Here is a 27477-nt window from a genome sequence, read left to right as displayed (position 1 = left end):
TTACATCCTATTTTTAATAAGAAAACCAAAACAATCAATACAATTTCAGCACTTTAAAGAATATGCATTTCGAGATAAAGGTGTTTTTTTGCTTCATATGACTGTCAAGTATCTCTGGGCCAAGTTTCAGAAGGTTTGCTGATGTAGTTCTCGAGATACAGCCATTTTAAAATGTTATTTCCGATTTTTTCAAAGTAAATCCATGAAATCAATTTAATTTCAGCATTTTAAAGAATATGCATTTCGAAATAATGATGTTTATTGCTTCATATGACTGTCAAGTATCTCTGGGCCAAGTTTCAGAAGGTTTGCTGATGTAGTTCTCGAGATACAGCCATTTTAAAATGTTATTTCCGATTTTTTCAAAGAAAATCCATAAAATCAATACAATTTCAGCACTTTAAAAAATATGCATTTAGAGATAATTATTTTTTTTGCTTCATATGACTGTCAAGTATCTCTGGGCCAAGTTTAAGAAGGTTTGCTGATGTAGTTCTCGAGATACAGCCATTTTAAAATGTTATTTCCGATTTTTTCAAAGTAAATCCATGAAATCAATTTAATTTCAGCATTTTAAAGAATATGCATTTCGAAATAATGATGTTTATTGCTTCATATGACTGTCAAGTATCTCTGGGCCAAGTTTCAGAAGGTTTGCTGATGTAGTTCTCGAGATACAGCCATTTTAAAATGTTATTTCCGATTTTTTCAAAGAAAATCCATAAAATCAATACAATTTCAGCACTTTAAAAAATATGCATTTAGAGATAATGATGTTTTTTGCTTCATATGACTGTCAAGTATCTCTGGGCCAAGTTTCAGAAGGTTTGCTGATGTAGTTCTTGAGATACAGCCATTTTAAAATGTTATTTCCGATTTTTTCAAAGAAAATCCATAAAATCAATACAATTTCAGCACTTTAAAGAATATGCATTTCGAGATAATGATGTTTCTGAAACTTGGCCCAAAGTTACTTGACAGTGATATGAAGCAAAAAACATCATTATCTCGAAATGCATATTCTTTAAAATGCTGAAATTAAATTGATTTCATGGATTTTCTTTGAAAAAATCGGAAATAACATTTTAAAATGGCTGTATCTAGAGAACTACATCAGCAAACCTTCTGAAACTTGGCCCAGAGATACTTGACAGTCATATGAAGCAAAAAACATCATTATCTCGAAATGCATATTCTTTAAAGTGCTGAAATTGTATTGATTGTTTTGGTTTTCTTATTAAAAATCGGATGTAACATCTTAAAAGGGCTGTATCTCGAAAACTACATCAGCGAATGTTTTTATTTTTTGCACAGAGATGCGCTATGGTGTAAGGAATGGATAGACCCCAAAATCTTGGAGTGCATATTTTTTTTCATAATAACGGTATTTTGAGCACCGTGAAGATTGTTTTATAACCTTCAGATGTCCGACTGGTTAGAATCCCAGACCATCAATCCAAAAGGTAAGAGTTCGAATCCCACCTGATTCATATTCGTTTTTGTTCATATTCACAGTTTAAATTTCTGATTTTAAATTTCAAAGGCACTGACCGGGATTTGATCCCTGAACCTTCTGCTTGTGAGACAGAAGCCCGTTACGATTGGGCCGCGGAGCCATTTAACATCAAAAATAAATCTGAGTGCCATGACATTTTAACATAATTTAATTTTGATACATGTTATACTTTTGCTTCTACATTTTTCAAAATGTCAAAAAAAGGAGTTGTATGAATCAACTTGATTATTCATTTCAATTCAATAAGTTGCCATCTGGTTTTTGGAAAAAAAATCTGGTTTTTTAAGTGCAAGAGTGGAAAAATGCTGAGTCATCGTCTTAAAAATAGACGCCGTCCTATCTCGCCCAGCATAATGAAGTCGATAAAGTAGTCGGTTTCGATGGAGAAAAAGTGGAAAACGTGGTCTAAAAATGGCGACGCCATCCCCCTATAAAATTTCATGAAATATTTTACACCAAGGCCTTTTACACGCAACTGGATTACTACTTTTTGCCGTGTATAGTTCATTTTGATGTAATTGAATATTCTAACATTGGATTTGCCAAGAGAAGGAAAAAATATTTAAAAAAAAATCTTCGAAATTTGCTAAGGAAAACGATAGAAATAGGAAAAAACGGTACAATTCACAAGTCAACCTATGTGGCATCAGAAACGGCATAAAATTTCCGATCTTTTGGTACCAGGTTTTCTATAAAACCCACGCTTTTAAATACCTAAGCAAAAACGTTGTTATGGTATCGTTTGAGCAACCTGCCAAAAATGTATGGAATTTCGTAATTTTTGTTCTCGTGGATCAAACTTTTTTTTTGCCCAGGTATTTAACAACGTGGGTTTTATAGAAAACCTGAATGTATGGGTATCAAAAGATCGGAAATTTTATGCCCTTTCTGATGTCACATAAATTGACTTGTGAATCATGGACCGGTTCAGATGCCGGCGGATTTTCCGACGACGTAATTCCGGGTTGGTACGAAATTCCAACGAAAACTCTATTCTATCGATACAAATATCCCCAAAACGGTGTTTTAACCCCTCCAAAATGTTTATTAAGCAATTCTATGGTAATATGTTGACATTTATTTGAATTAAAAGTTTGCAAAATTAAGTTTAGATAAGTATTATATAGAATTTCCAAAGTTATATAAACTTTTATATTAAGTAGTTAGTAAACTTTATATTCAATCCAAATTATTTTTTTAATCGGTCAAGGATGCCTATTTGGAGTTGGGAGACTGGATTTATGGTGATTTGTCAATAAATAACATTTTTTATGTTAATTTTTCGAAAGATGTACAAACTTTTTTTGCATCTTTTTTATTTTCGTAATAGTATTTGTTATATAACTTTTTATAGAAATCATCTTTTCATGAGCTTTTTGTAGCAAAATATTTGGCATGAGTTTCTGAACAAAACGTAGTACTAGGTTCCTGCCAAACTTTAATTTTTGACATGTTTCATCACAAAATGTGCATAGTGCCCAAGGGGTGTAAATACTTTTTTTACATACGGGTCATTCCATCTGAAGCGGAACAGCATTTGAAAATTACCCTCTCCGATCCTGCTCAAATTTGGCAGAGCTGTTGATACTATCAAAACATGCAAGAATCCCAAATTTCATCCAAATCGGACCACCCCCTCCATTTTTGTACCTCCCCAAAAAATCGACTTTTTGGCGATTTTTGACCAAACCTCCTAGTTTCAAACGGCGATAGCTCAGGAACCACAAATCTTAGTAGGTCGGTCTTAGACTCAATTTTGAAGGAAATTGGACGTATAATCCATTTCCGTGATCAAAATTTTGATTAATTTATTTTTCTACCTGTATTGCGCAATTGAAAACTTTAAACGGTCGTATCTCAAAACACCCCAACTTATTTTTTTTATTTGACCTCACCATCGTGTTCCCTGGCCAATTTTACATAAGAATCACTTATCGACAGAAATGAATATGTTTCGTTCCAGAGATATCGAATTTTAAAGTTGTGTGTTTTCGAGATTGCCTACATGAGCTTCATTCGCTGCATCTGCTAGAAGTACACAGGTGGGCTGATCAATAACTGCTACCTGGTCATTTATTGAAATAATATTTCATCATAAATAATCTTTATCAAATTGGGCAAAAATTAATTAACCTCCGACGGAGCGAGCAGGAAAATGCAATTAATCTTGTTAGTAACACTGAACAATAAGTGCACGATACATAATTGAGTAAAACATATGAATTAAAATTAATAAAATTTGTTGATACGTTGTACTCTAATGAAGGACGATCACAAGGAGTAGAAAAAGGATTTCTGGAAAGTACAAAACTGAAAAATGTAAGAAAATCACAATGTTTGATCTGCTGCGAAGCGGCTAATTCCCCAAATTTAGTTGCGATGATTTCGACACCCTCCGAACAACAGTGTTTTTTTTTCTTCTATCATTCTTGGATTCTTGGAACACAATACAACTGCTGTCCTCACGTATAAGGTTTTTTAATTAAATGTAACTTGACCAAAATCATCTTTAAATCAAATGGAGCTGGCTCACAATATAAAAATTGATTTAATATGATCAATATTTTGAACCATAAATCAGATTTGCCAAATTATGGTAAAGTGTCAATAATAAACTATAATAATAATAATAATAATAATAAAGCAGGTTTTGGGGTTTTTGCTAAATGACACTATTTTGCTACCGCCCATGATAAAGGCCCTAGTCATGGCCTAGGAGGTACTCTAAAACGGTTAGCAACACCGTCAACTGGGGCGAATTGGGACACATGGGGCGAATTGGGACAGCATTTTAACCATGTTAGAGCACAATATTTTGATTTTTCTGGTAGGTTTCAGATAGAACAGACTCAGACCAACAAAATGTCTTCACCCATTTCCAAATTTAAAACCTTTAAGTGCTCTAATCACTGCTGTCCCTATTCAGACTGTAGTCCCGATTCGTCCCAGATGACGGCACGTAAAAAACGGTGAATTCAAAATAACCCAATAAATATTCCTTTCACAAAAAAGATTGATCAAGGGGAACAGCATCTAATTCCAGCGTTCCTCTAATGTTGCCATATCAGCGCTTTGGCATTCAATTACAGCCGTCAAGCGTTTTCAACTGAAATCGAGTGATAAATAGCTCAATAAGAAGTGAACAAGCAAGTTTCTATCGAAAGTTTTGCAAAATTTGTTGTTTAAATAGTGAAAATGAGCAAATTGGACGAAACTAGGAGCGAGGACTTAATTTGCCAAACATACGAGTATTTCCCCTATGAGCCATTTGAATAAATATTTGCGTAAAATTTAAAAAAATTAAATCAATCATCTCCCAGAACACCAGGTAGCAGTTATTGATCAGCCCGCCTGTGTGCTTCTAGCAGATGCGGCAAATGAAGCTGATGTAGGTAATCTCTAAAACACAAAACTTTAAAATTCGATATCTCTGGAACGAAACATATTCATTTCTGTCGATAAGTGATTCTTATGTAAAATTGGCCGGGGAACACGATGGCGAGGTCAAATAAAAAAAATAAGTTGGGGTGTTTTGAGATACGGCCGTTTCAAGTTTTCAATTGCGCAATACAGGTAGAAAAAATAAATAAATCAATATTTTGATCACGGAAATGGATTCTACGTCCAATTTCCTTCAAAATTGAGTCTAAGACCGACCTTCTAAGATTTGTGGTTCCTGAGCTATCGCCGTTTGAAACTAGGAGGTTTGGTAAAAAATCGCCAAAAAGTCGATTTTTTGGGGAGGTACAAAAATGGAGGGGGTGGTCCGATTTGGATGAAATTTGGGATTCTTGCATGTTTTGATAGTATCAACAGCTCTGCCAAATTTGAGCAGGATCGGAGAGGGTAGTTTTCAAATTTGCATTTTTTCGTGCACAGTTGAGATGGAATGACCCATACTGTATAAAGCCATTCCATTTGAAAAGAGCCTGAACAAAAAAAGGGATATTTAAGGAACCCCCACCGATTCTGGGGGAAAGAAAATTCTAAAAACATTTTTTGATATTTTTTTTTATTTTAATGAAGATCCCCTTAGAATGAGCCGCAAGTTAAATACTTTCTGTGAAGAAAGGCCACAAAGTTTTATTTTATTAATTGATTCAAAAATTAATTACAAACCCTTTGTGGTTGTACAAATGGTCATTGCGCTCTGACAAACAAGGTTTATCGTTGTGGAAGAGGAATTCTCGAAAATCTGGTGAAAAATGACAGAAGCATATTTTTTTCAAACAGGAATCTTTACACGGAGAAAAAAGAGCTCCCAAAATCGTGACAAGCGCTCACGATTTTGGGAACTCTTTTTTCTCCGTGTAGGATTGAATTTAACTTTAATTAAAGGTCACGTGGTTTATTGCCGTTCCTTAGACATTTATTTGTGGAGTCAATTGAATATAATTTAATTAAGAACTACAAACTTTGATGCTTTTACCGAATTCGGTAAAATTACAGAAATTTCAACTGCTGAACAGTTCGGTAAAAACCTACCGAAATTCGGTAATGTAGTTCATTGCTGTTCTTCGTACTATTGAAATTGAGTAAAATTTAGTTCATTTTGCCAGATGGTTTACCGTTCTAAACTTTACCGATTTTTCAACTACCGTAGACAAACTCGAGCGTTTTTAAAATGTGATTAGGTCATAAATAGGGTTAGTGAAATTTCACGATTTCGCGGACAGCGTGAAATCCGTGAAATTAGTCTTTTTCCGCGAAATCCCGTGAAATTTTATGTTTGTGTGAAACTGTAACGATCCCCCTATAAAATAAATTATTATACTTAAATAGGAATAAACATAATTTTAAGAACTACTGTAGAATTGAGCGAGCGAATACCCTTGTTCAATTTCTAATACAGGGTTAGTGAATTTCGATGAATTTATAAAAAATTTCAAATCATTTTCAATATTTCATCCATAAAGACTATTTCTGTAAATTTTATAAGTTTTCAATTGAAAAGCTTAATATGAACCATTTGAAGAATTGTTTAGATTTTTCAGTTTTTTAGAAACAAACAAAATATAGTAATATTTTTTCGCTTTAGTAAAATTTTACTACAATTTTATTTAAAATGTAAAATTTCATAAAAAAATTAGAAGAAATAAGCTTTGTTTTATCCAAAATTATAGGAAGAGTATTTTTTATTTTTGGAAGCATTTCAGATTTTTTTTCGAAGCCCTGTTTAATTTTAACGATATTTGATTATTTTGGTGGATAATTCCCGTGAATGTTCAATATGCCACCTGTTATTTGTTTTCTGTTCTCATTTACAAATTATATTTTTTTGCCTATTGATGTTAAATTTATTTTTTGAAGAGAGAGGTGAAATCCTTAAAAATTATTTTGAATGGGCTGAATGTCGCAGAAAATTCAAACTATTTTACTCATTTTGGCTGGACAAGATTGTTGAATCTTGCTGTGATATGAAATTCAATAAACTGTAAACTGATAAAACAGAAGCAAATCAGCGAAAACGTTTTTGCTTTATTAGTCGAATATTAAAAAAGTAGTTCATTAAATGACATTTTGTTTGAAAATATAAATAAAGCTCATCTATTGACCAGGTGGAAATATTTTTGAAAATTACTAATTTTGTTTGTGTCAGGTTCAAATTTAGTGAAGATTTATTTAGTTTATTGAATGAAGTATAAATAGTAATTTCTGTGATTAAAACAAAAGATTTTCAGAGTTATTTTAGCATTTTTCACGTTCCGTGAAATTTAGTGTTTTGAAATTGAGGTCCCCGTGAAATTAGCTATTTTCGAGCGTGAAAAATCACTAAGCCTAGTCATAAACAATATTTTCGTTTTAGATGACGTTTTTTTTTAAATTGAAGGACCCCTCGCGACTCGTTGAATTTCCCAACTCTCGCACGTAACGACCATCTTCTTCCCAATAATCATTTTATTGTGTGTAGTAATTTTTTCGACGTTCGTTTCCTCCATTGTTTCATTACCATACCACACCCATACGCACATTCAGAAAGACAATTTCCCGAAAAAAAATATAATCACGACAATAAACCTTAGGAAAATGCGAGCTAAAGAGAGAATGAATGAACCGATGACCATCTGTTCTCTTTTGTCATCTCCTTTTCATTCCGAGTTCGGTCCTCGCGCGCTTCGGTCTTCGCTCGTCACCTCGTGTTCGGGATCCTCGCCCGTGTCATTTCGTCGACCAGCCAACAAGAAAGAAAAACCGTCTGGAAAACTCGAATCATTTCCGCGATCCTCGTTTCCAGCGAAGGTTAGAGCTTTGTCTGTCCGCTGGTGGTGCCTTTATGTAAATAAATTTTCCAGAACAAAGAAGGCCGCGCGGCCGGGTAAATAAATCTGTCTCACGAAGTTGTCTTCGCCGCCGCGGCTGTTCTCATCGCAGCAGGCCGAAGACGATCAGTCACTCATCGGCTCATCATCGTGAAAGTTGGTGCGCGTTCGTGCAACCGCAGAGTAGGCTGTGTGACAATCGACGCTAGGTGACAGCAGTAGGCAGTTCTTTGGCGCTGGCAACACTGGCCACAGTGGCGCCATCCGGTTTGAGCAACACCAAACTGTCCATCAATCGTGAGGAAATCTGCTCTGGGGGGAAAACGAACGAAAAATCGATCTTTTTTTTTGAGTGAGAGAAATGCTTTTTTTCTGGTGTTTTTCTTTTGAGAGAGAGAAAAAAAAGATCTTCAAAAAAAGTGACACGATAATACACGCTTGCGCGAGCGGATGTGATGTGATCGTCGTTTTCGCCGTTAAACTGTCCGAACTTCGTCGTCGTGAGCAGTGCTGGCTTAAGCCGAGTCGTGAGCGTGAGTGATGAGCAAATTAGACAAATATTGTACACGCACACAGACTCGTGTAGACAAGCTCTTGAATTTTGCGACGCTCGTCGCTGTATGGGTGGATCGAAATGAAGCGTGATAGTTTATTAATAAAATATTTAATAATTAATTAAACAGATTGCCTCCCCCTTGGCTACAACTACTTCAAGATGTGGAGGTCGAGGGATCGGAGAGGGAAAGGGCATTAGTTAGGGTATTGAGATCGTGATGCACTCACAGAGAAAAACAAAAAAAAAATATTGAAATCTACATTCTGTTTGAAAAATCAGCAAAAATATTTATATTATTATTTCCTCGTATCAAAAACAACCATGCCATGATTTATTTGGGCATCACATATTATTTGTATTATTTTTTTCCAAGGGGACTATAATGATTCATCTAAAAAAATTAACCTGTCAACTTGATTTTTTTGCATAGTAATCAGGATCGGTTTTTTTGCATGCCTTTTATCGTTATATGTTAAAGTTAACATAAGGCTTTAAGATTCTATTACAAGATTTTTAATATTTTTTCTGGCCTCAAATTTCAACATCCGGTTACCCCACCTTTATCATTTTCAGGTTCAGGTCAAATTGAAGCAACTCGATACGACTTTTCGATCAAATCACGTCTGTTTCCAATTGCAATGAAATTTGAATATAAAATATAGAAATTTGAATGGAAAATTAAAAAAAAGCAAACCTGAATTCACATTCTTAAAAACAAACGAATCTCCGAAGTAATTTTGTTTCGCAGCGACGCCACTCTGACGTGGTAGGTGGGTGGTTTGCGTCGCGACGCCTGCTACGTCTGGTTCAAGTTGTTCAACTGACGTTTGTTACCATTAGCAGATGCCTTCCCCCAAGCCTTCCGTTTTCTCGTCGACTCCAAACTTTTCTTTTTTTTTCGTATTTTGAATTGACGTCTTTTAATAATTTACTTTGAATACACTTAGCTCTTTTTTTGAACTCAACAGTTAACCTTTTATTGAAAAAATGGTTTTGAATTTATTTATGATGATTTACGAGTTAAATATTTTTAGAGATCCTAATTGAATTGAGAATTTTTTAAAAGGTCAATTGATAACGCAGGATAACTTGAATCATTTGTAGTAAAATTTGCGATGCCCAAAACATTCCAAAAAATCTGCCTATGATTCGATTTTCCATTCCTAAAACCTTCAAATAATCGAACTCCGGTTGATTGAAACATGGAATAATGGAGACTTTTGATGAGCGACTACAATTAGTTTTAACTTTTTAAAACCGTTTTTGGCATCATGGATTTTTAATCATTTTTTTGGATTGATCATTATTGTGTGAAGTTTCAGGTTTTTCAACAACATTGAAGAAAAATGAAGTTAGTCTCATTCATCAGGCATTTTTCACAAGAAGAAATGTGTCGAAATGTCGTGTTGCCAAAAACGGGATGGCACTGTAAATGAAACCTTTGTAAAATTTATCCTGAGTAAAAATAATTTCAGCATTTTAAAATCAAGCACAACTTTTATAAATAGGTTTTACCAAGATTTTAAAATTTTGAAATTATTTTTGTAGAAAAGATCCGAGAACTTCACAGAAGTTTCATTTTTTAACTTTGAAAATCAACCAACAGTTTTCGAGAAAACGTCTCTACAGGCTAGTTTGCTGAGACTTAGATTCACATTCTTTGTTAGGCTGTATCTCAGAAACTAGTTGTTCTCTTTCAAATTTGTTGATGAAAAGAGAATGATAAAATTTTCGAATATTCTAACCTAAAAATCTAGTTCTCAATTGCGAAATTCCTACTCGAAACTAGGTGTCCGAAGGCTTGATTGTTGATGCAATTTCAAACCTCTTTTTACACCAAAGCTTTCATCCACCCCGGGATTCGAACTAACGATCTTTGGATTGTGAGTTCAAGTACAGTAGTTGTTCGGTAACTGGGCGTTGTTTAACTCGGCTGCTTTTTAGCTGGGCGCTCGATAACTGGGCCGTGGCCCAGTTAAAAAGCAGACAAACTTCAAAAAACCAAAACAAACCGAAATGACCGAGGGGCTTTTGGATGCAAAAATCATTATCAGCATTGTAAATAAAAATTTGAGTAACTTTTATTTTTATATTTCATCTGGAAAATATTATGCATCGGTGGTCCCCTCGTTATTTTTTGTCCAGCCCAGTCAGCGAGCAACATTCGGTGACTGGGCTACGTTCTCAGCCCAGTTACCGAACAACTACTGTACCTACCAGCGACTCCACCGAGGCAGACGACTCCCACATCTGAACTGAGCTAACGACCTATGTTAGACCGGGGCCACCATTTACTTCCCCGTCCGACGGAAGGCGTGATCAAACCTCTAGTCTCGAAAAATGCCACCGGGACCTTCTGGGATCGAACCCAGGCCGACTAGGTGAGCGGCAACCACGCTTACCTCTACACCAAGGGTCTCGGCAGAGGTTGAAATTTTATTCAAAAAACTTCAAAATGTCATTGGAAATTGAAGTGCAATCAGCTCAAATCAATTAAAAATGCATTCCCTTGCGTTTAGGATGATTTTTAGCATGTTTGGGTTGATCTAAAAATCTTTTGAATTTTTGAAAATGTTAATATCGCAAAAAGTTTTTTTTTCGTCATATCATACTTTTTTTGAAAACTGATAATTGCATTTTAAAACACTTTTTGCGTTCAAATGTTGAGGCTATTGCCTGTGATTTTTTTGATTTTACCGATTCTAATCGAAGGCTGAAGAAAACCGAGCGAGGATCGAAGGCAAATAAAGAACAAAGGGTGCTGGTGCAGTACCTGTTGGAGTGAGCAAGTGCTGCCAGGAAACTTTCGCTATAAATGCTACTTTTCGTGAGTGTTCGCTTAAAATTTTATCAATTTTGGCAGCACTAAGCAAACCCAAAAGAGCGCTGGAAGAAAAAAAGAACTAAGCTGAAAATAGAAAAATGGGCGTGGCCCAATGCACTCGACTGATTAGAATGCATTTTTGAAATATTTTTTTTAAATGCTTGTAAAAGAAAAAGCATAACTTTTAATAAAAGTGAAAATAAATAGAAATGTTCACAAAAAGTTGCTCTACTCGTTGGTGTACTTGGTTTTAGTGAAATTCAAGGAACAATCCAGATTATTCAGCATTATTCAAACACGACCGCTTATTAGGCTTAAAATGAGCATATTTCCCCTAGCTTGCAGGATTTCCATACGTGTTCTGGGTTCTGGAATAAAAAACAATCCACGTGCTTCATGGATGAACCCTTTTGAATAATATTTACTTATATTGTTTTGGTTTGACTACATTTCAACTATGATTGAAAGCTTTTCTCAATAAAATGCTGGAAAACTGATATTTTTATACTCTAATGACGAAATTGTCAAAAAATACCTGAAATAAAAAAAAACGTTGATAAATGTGTTTTATTAATTCAATTTTTTGAATAAACGCTTTTCCACAAACGACCCGCAAGCTCCAGAAATTGAAAAAAATAAATAAATGAATAAATAAATAAAAAAAAAAGAAGGAAACCTTATTAGGGTATTTTAACCATTAGTGGACCCCCTAGTAGAGCCGATGCACATTTTTCACAAATTTTCAATATTTTAAGCACTTTTTCATAACCCTTTGTACAAAACAATGAAATCTGAAGTTTTTTGAACAATTTTGACTATTTGTTTCATGAGTTATTTGTTTTTGAGCAGAAAAATAGCCATTTGAAAAAAAAGTTTTTTTGCCTTGTTATGGACCCCCTTTTCCTATAGTGGACCCGGGTCCATAATCCAATTGTGGACCCGGGTCCACTATAGGCAAACTGTTATTTTTATACCAAATTTAACCGATATTTGATGTTTTGATGCATGGTGTAGGTCTAATGATAGATATAATGAATAAAAGATGAATTTTGCTCACTTTTCGTTATAAAACAAATATGTTTTGTTAACAAATTTGGCTTTAAACAACAAAAAACCTAACAGACATTTAAAAACATTTATTTCCGAAAAAAAAATCAGAGAAAACGTTTCAAAAACCACTATAAACATAAAAATAATTAAAAAAAAGTAATCTTGATGCAAATTTTTCCATATTAATTACATAAATGAATGCCCGCCAAAAAGTCATTTTTGTTACACTCTATTATTTATACTCATAATTGAAAAAATATGCGTTTAGGTTGATAACAACAAGCATTTATTGTATGTTTTAGAGAAACTTTTGCTTGAATTCACAGTTTTCATCATTTTTGAAGGTTTAATTAACAGGGGTCCACTTTTGGAAAAGTTTGGATTTTCGTTGTCCTATATTGGACCCCCCTAATTTTTGCTCGAAAATGGCAGTTCTTCGCTTTATTTTAGTAAAGATCCTTAAATTTACATTATTTCGACTTGCTGAAGTTAAATAATCAGTCAAAAATTGATTGGATGGTCAATTCAATCATAAAATATAAATGCAGTTTTGTTGTGAAAATGCTAGTGGCCATGGCTGATTTCAGATGTCGAACTCAAAACACTTATTTTGGCGAAAAGGACAATTCAATGTCAGTCAACATTGTTTTAAATGATGCTGAATGGTAATCTTCACGGCAACTTCACAGAAAGTTTAACTACATGTTGCACACACTCTCACTTTTAATTTCTCGATAAAATTAAAAAAAAATGCAGGCGGATAGAATAAAACAGGAGATTTTTTTTTGTAAAACAATAGCTACTTTTTATTTCTGGACTGATTTTTTTTTTTCTAAAAAAAAATGGAGAGTGGGGAAAATCGAGAGAAAAATTAAAAACAAAAATAAGACATATTGGGTAGTTGAGAGTTACTTTGATTTTTACTTATTTGCACGTGATCTCTTCAAAACCTGATTTCACCCAAGATCCTCTTTAGGTTTAGCAAAAATGTGCTTGTTTTCCTCCCCCTAAAGAGTGAGAGAGAAAATTGTCGTCAGAGGGGACGGGGAGTGGGTTGGAAGGTGCGTTTTTCCCAGGATTTTCATCGCTCGCCACTCTCTTTCTCTCGCACAGCTCAGCGCTTACTGCGTCCGACGACCGACCGACCGACACAGAAAATCTGCCCGCGCACAGTGAGTAAAAAGTACACGACCAAGTGAGTACGCGCTTCACCGTTGGTGTGACAGTTTTGGGGAGAAAAGTTTTATTTTTTTTTATTTTTCAAATATTTTCGGGGAACTTTTTGACCATCGCGTGACAGCGGTTCGGAGCTGTCAGGAAAAAAAGTGAGAGTGAACCAAAAAGTAAGGGGCTGTTGGAGAAGATTTTCCGGCGCTGCCGTGAGACGACAGGTGGTCAATGGAGTGAGCAAAAAGGGTCGTTTGGTGAAAATTTTCCCCTGAAAAGAAAGAAAGGAAGCATTTTCTCAGGACGGTGACGGTGACAGTGAGTGTGAAACGGGGTGAAGTGAAAGGGGGGAGTGAGGGACGTGGCTAAAAATTTACGAGTTATATTTATGTAACACAAAATAAGAAAAAGAGGGGAGGCGGGTTTGAAAACAGTGAATAAAATCATTAAAATCGTATGTAGTTGGTTTGTTTCTTTTTGCAGCAAAGGCGAATAGCTTCAATTTTTCAAGAGTGCAGAGCGTCACCCAAATAAAAAGTAGGTGTTTGCCTAGTGGCTCGAAGAAAAGAGGGAAATTGCGCGAAAAAAAGTGTGATCTCACAAAAAAAAGTACGCGTGAGCAGTGAGAAAGTCTTCATTGGTGAGCAGTGAGCAATAAAGGGAAGGATTTAGGCGCCATGTCGGACACCTACGATGAGGAGTACGAGGAGACGCACACCGTCACGCGGAAGTCGGTGACCACCTTCAAGATCGAGGAAGTAAGTACACTGCGCTAATTAATTGCTAATTTTCGCTGGCAGTGCTGCCAGTTCGCCGAAACTTCTTTTTTTTTTACGCCAGCTGAACAAGCAAAAATTTGTCGAAAAACGAAACGAGTTTGCACTGACCAGCAGTGAAATGACCGTTGAAGACGGCAGCAACAAATATAAATGGCAACGAAAACGGCGTTTTGTAACTATTTTTAAAATTTGCTGCTCTCGCAAAAACATTCGAGTCTTCAAGCAAGCTGCTGCTGGTTCAGCTGCAGAGAGGAGACGAGTAAGTCTTGTTTGAATGAAATAAAATAAATTAAGGAAACGGCGTGTTTTGAGAAGAGATGGCCACACTGCAATGTGTGTTTTTATAAATCTAGCTTTTTCAAAACCAGTGGAATTAACTTTTGATTAATGAACTTGACCCAATTTTTGTGTTCTCTTAACAAAATAGTTGCTTCCTGGTTGCTGACCCTTTTAATATCGAACAAAAAATTGAGATGAAAACTATTTTATTTATTTAATTATTGTTGTTTATGTCAACCAAAACATGGTAACATTATACCTTATCGAAAGTATGTTTATGCGCTTAAAAAATTTCAAATAAAAAGTATGTGAATTTACCTATTCAATGTTTAATATCTCTTTAAATTTAGTTTTTTTTTCAGCTTTAAAAAATTTTCCAAAGAAAATAAAAAAGCTAATTTTATGCTTTTGAACGTCTTATTTGTCATAAAAAACTGAAACTAAAAACTAAAAACTAAAAACTAAAAACTAAAAACTAAAAACTAAAAACTAGAAACTAAAAACTAAAAACTAAAAACTAAAAACTAAAAACTAAAAACTAAAAACTAAAAACTAAAAACTAAAAACTAAAAACTAAAAACTAAAAACTAAAAACTAAAAACTAAAAACTAAAAACTAAAACTAAAAACTAAAAACTAAAAACTAAAAACTAAAAACTAAAAACTAAAAACTAAAAACTAAAAACTAAAAACTAAAAACTAAAAACTAAAAACTAAAAACTAAAAACTAAAAACTAAAAACTAAAAACTAAAAACTAAAAACTAAAAACTAAAAACTAAAAACTAAAAACTAAAAACTAAAAACTAAAAACTAAAAACTAAAAACTAAAAACTAAAAACTAAAAACTAAAAACTAAAAACTAAAAACTAAAAACTAAAAACTAAAAACTAAAAACTAAAAACTAAAAACTAAAAACTAAAAACTAAAAACTAAAAACTAAAAACTAAAAACTAAAAACTAAAAACTAAAAACTAAAAACTAAAAACTAAAAACTAAAAACTAAAAACTAAAAACTAAAAACTAAAAACTAAAAACTAAAAACTAAAAACTAAAAACTAAAAACTAAAAACTAAAAACTAAAAACTAAAAACTAAAAACTAAAAACTAAAAACTAAAAACTAAAAACTAAAAACTAAAAACTAAAAACTAAAAACTAAAAACTAAAAACTAAAAACTAAAAACTAAAAACTAAAAACTAAAAACTAAAAACTAAAAAATAAAAACTAAAAACTAAAAACTAAAAACTAAAAACTAAAAACTAAAAACTAAAAACAAGAAAAAAGAAACAAGACACAAGAAACAAGAAAAAAGAAACAAGAAACAAGAAACAAGAAAAAAGAAACAAGAAACAAGAAACAAGAAACAAGAAACAAGAAACAAGAAACAAGAAACAAGAAACAAGAAACAAGAAACAAGAAACAAAAACAAGAAACAAGAAACAAAAACAAGAAACAAGAAACAAGAAACAAGAAACAAGAAACAAAAACAAGAAACAAGAAACAAGAAACAAGAAACAAGAAACAAGAAACAAGAAACAAGAAACAAGAAACAAGAAACAAGAAACAAGAAACAAGAAACAAGAAACAAGAAACAAGAAACAAGAAACAAGAAACAAGAAACAAGAAACAAGAAACAAGAAACAAGAAACAAGAAACAAGAAACAAGAAACAAGAAACAAGAAACAAGAAACAAGAAACAAGAAACAAGAAACAAGAAACAAGAAACAAGAAACAAGAAACAAGAAACAAGAAACAAGAAACAAGAAACAAGAAACAAGAAACAAGAAACAAGAAACAAGAAACAAGAAACAAGAAACAAGAAACAAGAAACAAGAAACAAGAAACAAGAAACAAGAAACAAGAAACAAGAAACAAGAAACAAGAAACAAGAAACAAGAAACAAGAAACAAGAAACAAGAAACAAGAAACAAGAAACAAGAAACAAGAAACAAGAAACAAGAAACAAGAAACAAGAAACAAGAAACAAGAAACAAGAAACAAGAAACAAGAAACAAGAAACAAGAAACAAGAAACAAGAAACAAGAAACAAGAAACAAGAAACAAGAAACAAGAAACAAGAAACAAGAAACAAGAAACAAGAAACAAGAAACAAGAAACAAGAAACAAGAAACAAGAAACAAGAAACAAGAAACAAGAAACAAGAAACAAGAAACAAGAAACAAGAAACAAGAAACAAGAAACAAGAAACAAGAAACAAGAAACAAGAAACAAGAAACAAGAAACAAGAAACAAGAAACAAGAAACAAGAAACAAGAAACAAGAAACAAGAAACAAGAAACAAGAAACAAGAAACAAGAAACAAGAAACAAGAAACAAGAAACAAGAAACAAGAAACAAGAAACAAGAAACAAGAAACAAGAAACAAGAAACAAGAAACAAGAAACAAGAGTGATTTACAGTTGATAAGGCTTCTTTTGAAAAAAATAAATAAGTTTTTTGAGTTTTTTTTTGTTTTCGCCCCCTGTTTTCAGAATTTTCCATTAAGTTATTCCAATAAAAATGACGTTTGACGCAAACGTCACATCGTCCCGTTACCGACAGCGCACTGGACGTGCAAAACAACCTGTCGCTGTCTCCGATTGCTCATGCAAAAAGACGCATGTTCACAAATTGCACGTTTTGGCACAGTATTAATTTCGGCCGCAACCGTGTCCAATTAGCCAAACTCTGCCGACGACGACGGCGACTTTCCTTTCCAACTGACCCAAATGGACGCGTCATTTCCTTTCCACCCTCTCCGGCAAAACAAAATTTAGAGAGAAAAAAAGTGAAATACACCGCCAAGTGCGTCTGTCGTCGGCTTCGTAGAAAATCTTTCTTGAAAATCCTCAATTACTCGACTTTGACTAGACACTTGTCGTGGTTTCATTCACCTTTTTTAATTTACCGCGTGAGTCGTGAGCGGTGAGATTCTCACCTTTTGGTTGCTCACCGATTGGTGACGTCAGAGCGTCACACCTTGGCGCATGCTTTGTGGCGTTGTGATTGTGTTGGTGTGCGATCGCTCTGTTTTGATCACAACCTCACCTTCGTGATACACAGCTGTCAGTGAAAGTGTGATTGTTGTGAATTAATGATCAAGCGTGAGTGAGTGAGAGGGAGAAGGTGAGCGTGAGCAAAGAATGATGCGACAGGTGTTTGCTTGACGGGGTGAACAATTTTGGCGACAAACATTGTTTGACCTGCTCAGCAGAGTCGAGCTTGGACTCGGAGAGATCAGCTTGAGTGCGTAGGTGGATTGTCTCTCGTCGTGAGCTGACAGACCTTGGGTTGTTATGTTAAGATTTTCTTTCTGTTCAAAATGTAAGGTAGAGTGCAAAATTATATGTCAATTTGTGCAAATAATGAACAAATAAATAAATCTTATGACTTTTCCCTTGAGTCAAATTAAATCTGCAATATTTTTTTTTCGCTAAAAAAAAAAGACACTGACCAAGGTTCCGGGGGACTATCGGCACGTCCAGGACAAGATCATGACCGAGGCGGTAAACAATTCGTCGTCAGCAGTTGTGTGGAGTGGCGCCATCTGTCGTCGTGGCCGTTATACTTAGTCTGAATGATGAAGGTCGCTATAATTCTTTCACGCGCTCAATATACCACCTTTTCCCCGGCCGAATCCCAAGTAGGTCGCTGAAAGAAAATAGTTGAGATGTTGGGCCATATTACGACGACGACGCGTTGGAAATGTGCCCCAGTGTATTGATATTTGCCATGGCTGGGGCCATGGGTTTCATCCGGTGATCTATCACCCCCCGGAATGACATCGGAGGGCTTTTGTTAATTTGAGTTGGTTAACCGCGGTGGATTGTCTGCATCATCTGATCGCATCCCACCGGTGATGACATCGGGTAAGGGCGCGTCGTGTAGGAAACCAAACCAAATTCCGATCGATTTGGTGTTTAAGCAAACTTTGAGAACCAGAAAATAGCATTTTAAAAGAAAAAAAGTTATTGTTGGGACTAAAACGATAATCTTTCATTATTTCGATAATACTTTTCGACGATAACTAATTTTTAATATATTTGTGAAATTGACTTTATTTGACTTCATAACTTTAACTAAGAATACATTTTTTAATACCGTTATCAGGGGTATAACTGAATCTAGGGCGTGAGATTGGTTAAAACAAAAATGCTGAAATGACCGAATCTCACCCCCGACCCAAAGTCACCCAATGTACAATGGTGCCGTTTTTTCGAAAATACTCAAATTTTCATATTTTGCGTAACGGGTTTTTTGCATTTCATTTTAAAAAACGTTACTTTATCCACCTTTAGGTGGTTGGTGCCTCCCTCTCATTTATAGAGTGATTCCAACCACCCAAAGTGTCCACATGGTTTATGAAGCTCCCCTAACGTGATCGCAGCACTTAAGAGGTGCTAATAAAAATAAGTGATGAGTAAAAAAAAACATACTACCTACAGACTTTTTGATAAGATCATACAGACATCGCCTTTGAGGAAAATGGCATCCCTCTACACGGCTTTTTCATGGCGATCAGACCCGACCATTTGAGGTTATGTCAATTCAGACCATTTTTAAACTGCTTGTAATTTTAGATAGGTAAGTCAGATCTTGAAAATTCTAAATCTATAAGAAAGGTCAATTCAGAACCTTTATAAAAATATATAATATGGCAGGTTTTCATGCAAAAACCACCCTTTCTGCAAATTGTGAAATTTATATGCTGCAGTTTTTTAAGAATAACTTTTGATGTGCTTTACTAAATCTTTTAAATTTCAATAGGGACTTATGGGATCCCAAGACGAATCGAATGAGGCTAATACGATCAAAATCGGCTCAGTCAGAGACGAGATATTCTAGTGACATTGATACGGTACACATGTCTACGTACAGCCTAACACACAGACATTTGCTCAGCTGGTGATTCTGAGTCGATATGTGCAAATGAAGGTAGGTCTAGGAGGTCTAACTAAAAAGTTCATTTTTCAAGTGATTTTTTTCCCTCAGTAAGGTGAGGAAGGCAAAACTAATAAAATACTTATATTTTCATAAAATTTCGTATTTTTTGAAAATACTCACATTTCTATATATTGCAACATTGGTATCAAACGATGCAAATTTTAAGTTTAAAGTACTCATATTCTAATAACGTACCGTAATTTTTGAAAATACTCGAATTTTTAAAATTTTCAATTTGGGTATCAAGCAAAGCAAAATCTGTTAGGCATTTTCAACGCTTTAAAGTTGTTTTTGTAAAATAATCAAATTTTTACAAAACACAATATTAAAAACATTGGGGTCGTTACCCTGTTCGCAGCAACATCGCCTGTGTTGATGCTCCGCGAATTTTTTTCGATTAACGGTGAAAGTGCGTTGTATTAATCGCGAGTTCTTCCCCGCACGATGGGCAGGAACACCCGCGGCCGTGGCAGCTCGAGTGCACCTCGAGGACGTGGCCGGGCCAGTTCCTGCAGCATCGGAAAAACCTCCTCGTCTGGCTCCAAACGGTCAATAAACCTGCTGAAGCTGCCATCCAACTACGTTCCTGCACGTAGCCCCATACGTACGCGTGGACTAGCGGCACTTGCCAACCCGGATCAACCCGGAACCAGTGGATTGTCCACCAACAAGCCGGGAACTTCCTCGACGGCGGTTCACCCAAACGGCGGTCGCATGCGTTGTCTGATGACAACAAAGAAGACGACGACGACGACCTCAGTTTTGGCGATGGTGTTACTTTTACACCGTTACCGACAATTATCACCTCCACCGCGGGGAGCAAGAGTCAAAAAAATCTTAACAAAAAAATGCCATCAATTACAGTGCCTAGTCGCCCAGCTGTTGAAATCGAGGGAGCATTGGCGGATGCCGACTGTCAATACCTGATGCGTATTAACAAGTCGTCCGTAAACATCATCACACGAGATCGCCCGCGTTTCGAGAAAGTGCTGAAACGCTGAAAGATGCAAACATTCAGTACTACACGCATGATTCGCCGGAAAACCTTCCGGTAAAGGTAGTGGTGACTGGGTTCTCCATCCTAGTACCACCCAAGGAATTCGTGGATGTAATTCTCGCGAAAAAAAGTATTTATCCGCTAGAAGCTAAAGTACTCTCGCATAAGGTAACCGAGGTCGGAGACCAGATTCTCTGGCTGCTGTACTTCGAACGCGGTTCCGTTAAGATCCAGGACCTGCGCAAAGTTAAATCACTGGAAGGATTCATTGTGAGCTGGAGATACTTCAGTAATCGGCCTTCCGATGCTGCCCAATGTCACCGATGCCAACGTTTTGGACACAGTTCCCGGAACTGCACTTTGGCGCCGAAGTGTGTCAAGTGCAGCGCAGCCCACCTCACGGCTGCATGTACGCTGCCCAAGAAAGCATCCCTGGGAAAGGACAACCAAGCCGAGCAGAACAAGCGGAACGTGAAGTGTGCTAACTGTGACGGTAACCACACTGCCAATTAAAGCGGGTGCATAAATAGGAAGACCTACCTTTAGGCGCTGGAGAAGGAAAAAGCCAGCACCAAATTGCTCAAGGAATGACAGGTCAACCCTCGACCGAACCCCGTCAAACGAATCCTCCTGGATTCGGGCGTAATTACGCCAGCGTGGCGGCTACCGCAAACGGTCCAACCCCGGACAGCAACAGTGATGGTGATTTATTCACCCTCACTGAATTCCTCTCCCTTGCGAGGGACATGTTTACGCGACTCAACACTTGCCGAAACAAGCTGGAGCAGTTCTTCGCGCTGCAAGAGCTGATGATGAAGTACCTATGCCCAGCATAATTGCAAGCTCACACACTGTGGAACAGTCTTCGCCTTCAGTAAAGAACTGATTTTTTTCTGTGATATATATTTAAGCTTTCCTATCCTCCTTCTCTTCCATAGTAATAGTAGCAGTTATTTTAGAAAGTTTTTTCTGCTCTCGCTTAACCGACTGAAACTGAATTTATTTCATCCAATTGATTATATTTGAATTTATTTGTAGTTGTGAGGATCTCCAAAACTCTGCATTCTGTTATTAGTTAAGCAAATTGTATTCTGATTAGTACAAATAAACATGAATTGAATTGAATTGAACAATATTAAAAAAACTCAAATTTAAGTGATAAATACAGAATTTGAAATATAAGGTATGATCTAAAAATTTTAAAACCAAAAAAAACATTCAAAATTTTGCATATCCATATTAAAATTTAATATTTGTTATTTTAATCAAAAATATTTAAAATTTGAGTGATTTTGAAAAATGGCGTAACTTGTATTTACGTAACTTGTAGTATTTAAAAAAAACTTTAATAAAAGTGAAAAAAACATAAAAAATCACTTTGTTTTATGTCTATGGGTAATTCTCTACCAATTCACACGAAATCGGAAAAAGTTGCCTCGACCCCTCTTCGATTTGCGTGAAACTTTGTCCTAAGGGGTAACTTTTGTCCCTGATCACGAATCCGTGGTCCGTTTTTTGATACCTCGTGACGGAGGGGCGTTACGACCACTTAAATTTTTGAACATGCGAAAAATGAGGTATTATTCAATAATTTGCAGCCTGAAACGGTGATGAGATAGAAATTTGGTGTCAAAGGGACTTCTATGTAAAATTGTACCCCCGATTTGATGGCGTACTCAGAATTCCGAAAAGTCGTATTTTTCATTGAAAAAAAAAACACTAAAAAAGTTTTAAAGACTCTGCCATTTTCCGTTACTCGACTATAAAATTTTGTGGAACATGTCATTTTAAGGGAAATTCAATGTACTTTTCGAATCTACATTGTCCCAGAAGGGTAATTTTTTCATTTAGAACAAAAATTTTCATTTTACAATTTCGTGTTTTTTTCTAACTTTGCAGGGTTATTTTTTAAAGTGTAACAATGTTCTACAAAGTTGTAGAGCAGACAATTTTGATATAAAGACATAAGGGGTTTGCTCTAAACATCACGAGTTATCGCGATTTTACGAAAAAAAGTTTTGAAAAAGTTACTTTTTGCGTTTCTCTTTGTTTCGTCGTCCGTGTCTGTCACGGGTGACGATGAACGGTCATGATCGACGACGACCAATTTTTTCAAAACTTACTTTTGAAAATCCGCGATAACTCGTGATGTTTCTAAGCAAACCCCTTATAATTATACATCTATTTTTTGTATTTGTCGGCTCTACAACTTTGTAGAACATTGCTACACTCTAAAAAATAACCCTGCAAAGTTAGAAAAAACACGAAATTTTAAAATGAAAAATATTGTTGTAAATGAAAAAATGACACTTCTGGGTCAATGAAGATTCGAAAAGTACATTGAATTTCCCTTTGACACCAAATTTCTATCTCATCAACGTTTCAGGCTTCAAATTATTGAAAAACACCTCTTTTTCGCATGTTCCAAAATTGAAGGGGTCGTACCGCCCCTCCGTCACGAGGCCTCAAAAAACGGACCTCGGATTCGTGATCAGGGACAAAAGTTACCCCTTAGGACAAAGTTTCACGAAAATCGAAGAGGGGTCGGGGCAACTTTTCCCGATTTCGTGTGAGTTGGCGGAGAATTACCCTTATATTTTTTTTTCGACTAATTTGCAATGGCATAAAAGTTTTTTTACCGAAAATTTTCTGATCTCTTTGAAAAAAAAAAATTTATATCAGTGGTGTTCAAAATTGGTCATGACTTTTACAGGTCGACGCCGTCGTCCTATCATGTCGTACGTCGCTTTCTGACGTTTCTTGAAAAACGTGTTTCAATGTTTGACCTTGAATAAACAAAAACGAAAGCACAAACACGTTTGGGGACCATCCATAAACCACGTGGACACTTTTTTAGTAATCTCGAACCCCCCCCCCCCTCGTGGACAATTGTCCATACAAAAAATCTTTTTTATGGAAGTGGACAATCGCCATACCCCCTAAAGTGTCCACGTGGTTTATGGATAGTCACTTTTGTTTAGCTGACCAGTATGTGCATTGCCCCGAATTTTTGTTGAATTTGGTTGCCAGACTTCCGAAATATATTTGAAAATGTTTACGGTAGTCAAACCCGTGACAAAACGCTTTCTGACCTGAAATTCCTTTGGCCAATTGTCGCACTAACATCAATTTTCAGGCTGTGTCAAGATAGCACGACAAGATTGAAACTTGTTTCATATGAAAAGTGACAACAATGCACGGAGTTTTTTTGGTTTTACCTTCTGCCAAACAGAAAATTTTCTAAGATACGATGTTTTTGTTAAAAATGCTTCAAAACCGTGAGTCAGGAAATACATTTTTTCGCGATAACAAAGTCCTGATCAAATTAATTAGATTTCTTAACTCCACAGTTTACTTGTTTTTGTCTTTTTTTTCGTCCGAACAAACAGAACACTTTTGCGTCACGGATTTTTTAACTGCTTTTGGAAACTCGATTCGAGGAATCAATATGGTGGACCTTCTCGTATCCCAATTTTTTAAAGATTGTAACTATTTTTTCAGCAAAGTTCTAAACAATACCTAAAACTTTGCCGATGACATCAAATCGATCAGAAAATCCGTTCTCAAGTTACAGATTTTTACATATTTTAAAAGTCTTTCGCATGGAAGCAAGGGTCCTGATTTTCGGTTCAATGAACAGAAACCACTCACTCATCGCCTATCCATTCGTCGCCTATTCTAACCCACTAGCATTCATGAGCGAATGATACTCGCAAGCAGCCAGTGAGTGGCCCGAACTGTTCACTCAGCGAACAAATACATCGTGAATTTTTTGCCTACTCCGTCGCTCGACGACACTCACACACTACCATGCTCAGCAAAGAGCCAATCTCACAAAATGCCAACGCGGCAGTCTTTTTGTTTTCCCGCCCTCAGTTTGCCATCAATTTGATTTTTTCTTGGTGGATGTTTCTTTGAATGTTGTCTATAATGTTATGAAATCAAAATAAATGCACAATTTAATTGATAACATTGATTTTAGGCAACCCAAATCAATGAGTATAACGCAGCGCATCAGAGAAAAAATGTTTTCATTTTAGAGTGATCGGCGACGTTTGGCCTGTCTGAGCCGTTCGGAGACTGAGCCGATCAGAGAGAGAAGGAGAGTAGAAAAGAGAGTGGTCGGGAGCGAATGGTTTCAAAGTGACAAACAGTAGGAATTCATCAGGGCAGTATCGCGTCGCCTGCTATTTGTGCTCGCGAATGGAGTGATTGATTTTGAGCAATCAGGACCCTTGCATGGAAGTTTAAGGACAAAGCTTCATCCAAACAAAAAACATCAAACTCCCTATTTAGTATATTTCGAAAAGTGAATTTACCGTAGAAATCTTGAACAAAATTTATGGCATCAAAAACCATTACTTCTTGGAAAAAAATGTGAACTTCAAAAACCATTAAAAAAAAACTCTTAATTTTTAAGAATATGTTGGGTAGTTGATTACTAGCACTGCTCAGGAACGAGTAACTTCTAGGTGACAGAAACCAACCATCGAACCATTCAAAATTAGTTTCTTTCTCATCGACACCTATTTGCACTAAACTCGCGTGTCATTCAGATTGCTTAAAATGCGCGTAAAATTTACGACCAATCGGTGTGCTGTCGGCACCTTTTCAAAGCCTCTAACCAACTGTCCCCAAGAAAAAAAGCAAGTCTTATTGAGAAATCCCGTCTCACTTCGGTGGGAAATTCCCAAACGATCCTCACCAGACCAGCCCGACACGCATGATTCATAACGGTAATCCGGTGGTCGGTGGTGGGCAATCTCTGCCTCGATTTACGATCGCCAGATGGCCCAGACAAATAATGGGCCCTTCTTCGTTGAGCAAGCCACCAAAACATGGGAACGCCCTGATGCAATTCTACTAATAGAAGTTTCGAGACAGTTGCGTCGTCACATTTCATGATGGTTTTAATAAACACGGGAACTGGCCAGAAGTGGAATCATAAATTGTCATAAAAATTACGAAAATCATAACTATTTTCAACAACTTTGACGGTTATTGTATGAAAAATAGGGTGGTTCAGGAATAGTACATTATACAAAACCAGAAGGTACAATTTTCAAGGAAAAGACAACTTCCTTTCTAACGGATCACCATAACTTCGATGTCAAACAGAAGGGGGTCGTCGCAGAGCATTTTGAGTCAAATTGTTTACGAGATGTTTATACAGCAACAAAAGCGCCGAGGATGCTCGGTGTGGCCAACTGTAAACAAACGGCGCGGGTTTTGACTGTTGACTGCTGGCTTAACCCAATTTCTGTCTCGCAAGGAGCAACACTCCAAGGTGGTGCGCCGCGATGCACATCACAATGATTGCTGAAAATAGACAATCGACAGGGAAGCTTTTGGGATTTTGCTGATTTTTATACGATTCTTGACACAGATCTGAATTGATCAGATCATGTGAACAGTTTGGCTTATTACAGTAACATCTCGATAGAACAACACTTTTCAATATGTACCTCATAACTTTGAGTCTACTTGATATTACTTTGATAAAATCAATCAGTTGGAAAATCCGTTTTAATAAATTGCAAAGCCAGGGGAAAGCAGCTAAGCATTTTCTTAACCATGTAATTCAAACGATCAACAACACAACAACAACAACAAAATTTCCTCCTATAACTGTGTGCGTGCGCTTTCCGCGCCTGTATTCGACTCTACCCCGTGGAAGCTAAAATTATCCGCGCGGATACTAAATTTGGAAATGTTTTGCGAATTTTCAGCACCCCTTTACCGCGCCATTTTCCTCCAAGTCCTCTCCAATCTTAACCATTGTGTATGTGTGCCATTTCGGAGTGTGCGAAAATCAGCCGATGGAAAACTAGCACCAACTGACGCGCAGGGGTGGGAAAAAATAAACAAAACATGCAGCAAACTGAACCACCGCGCTAATCACTGTCCTGCATTAACAAATCGAGGTGACAAGTAAGTTGGATTAAACATTTGACTGTAAAGTTGTCTGTTGCCTGAATTTGTTAAAGATTGGGTCTCGTGGCGCAGGGGTAGCGGCTTCGGCTGCCGATCCCGATGATGCTATGAGACGCGGGTTCGATTCCCGCCTTATCCACTGAGCTTCTATCGGATGGTGAAGTAAAACGTCGGTCCCGGTTTCTCCTGTCTCGTCAGAGCGCTGGAGCAGCACGTTCATTGAATAGTTTCGTTTTGTCATTGGCTGTTAGCCTGTCATTTTTTGATTCGACATTTCATATTTTTGAAAAAAGTAAAATCAGCAAAAAATAATTTTCCAGTGACCAATTTTGAAGTTTTCAAGCACTTTTTGCATAATATTTTGACCAATAAGGTCAACAAAACTTTTGTATAAAGTTTATGTCTCTGGTTTCTTTCCGACACTTATTGCATTTATTGCCATTTTTTAATCAAACAAGACTCTTTATAGCAATTTTAAAAATATTCATATTTTTTGAAAATATTGTGTAATGGCATAGTTGTCCAGATGACAAAATAAAGTGGGAAATTGGAAAATTTATTCTTCAAAAAAATTCGAGTTGTTGGAAACTGGAAAGGTGCAATTTTTAGCTTGGTTGAAAATTAGGGTGGTTCGTGATTAGAGTGACTTATAAAACCATCTAGAAAGTTTTTGGGCATGTTTATCCAATGATAAAGAAGAGCGAAATTACGAAATTGCAATGCAATGCATTCTAAATCACCCAAATCACACAAAGTAAGTTAGTCATGGTCACACTTAGTGTTCATCGAGGTGTTTATCCTTTATTTTAGACTAAAAATTGTTATGAGCTGACAGTATTTTGACAAATATTAACTTAGTTATGGAAAATAAACCTAATGGAAACTGAAAATCCAATTGTTTACCATTGAGAACAGACTTTTGATATATTTTTTCCATTTAAAGAAGAATGTTTGGAAGGCTACACAGAGTAAAAAGTTGTAAAGTAAAAAATCATCAAAAAAAGTTAACAGTTATTAGTTAGTCATTATAAGTCCTTATTTTTATGAGTTTTCAATTTAGATATATTCATAAAAACATGAAAAAACACATAAAAATTTATCAACAGATTTTGAATGCATTTTGAAGATTCGTTGTTTTCCAATAAACATGTTTACAAAAAATGTTTCCAAAT

General features: G+C 35.8%; 1 protein-coding gene across 9 annotated transcripts in view; it reads left to right on the top strand.

Moving 5' to 3' along the window:
* Nucleotides 1-7636: 7636 nt before the first annotated feature.
* Nucleotides 7637-27477, top strand: part of LOC6050384 (tropomodulin) — a 105358-nt gene continuing 85517 nt past the window's right edge. For 2 of the 9 annotated variants that reach the window (XM_038250002.1, XM_038250009.1), the window contains exons 1-2: nt 7638-7756; nt 13836-14131. In XM_038250002.1, the coding sequence (XP_038105930.1) occupies nt 14051-14131 (81 nt within the window). In that variant the 5' untranslated portion in view covers nt 7638-7756; nt 13836-14050. Of the gene's footprint in view, nt 7757-7925; nt 7986-8018; nt 8074-13381; nt 13402-13835; nt 14132-27477 lie in introns of those variants that run through there. The other 7 variants (XM_038250006.1, XM_038250011.1, XM_038250012.1 and 4 more) reach the window with 7 other exon arrangements.

Source organism: Culex quinquefasciatus, chromosome 1 (assembly GCF_015732765.1).
Source record: "Culex quinquefasciatus strain JHB chromosome 1, VPISU_Cqui_1.0_pri_paternal, whole genome shotgun sequence".
Taxonomy (NCBI): domain Eukaryota; kingdom Metazoa; phylum Arthropoda; class Insecta; order Diptera; family Culicidae; genus Culex; species Culex quinquefasciatus.
The sequence above is the reverse complement of the archived record's forward strand: the minus strand, read 5'-3'. Positions and strand labels throughout refer to the sequence as shown.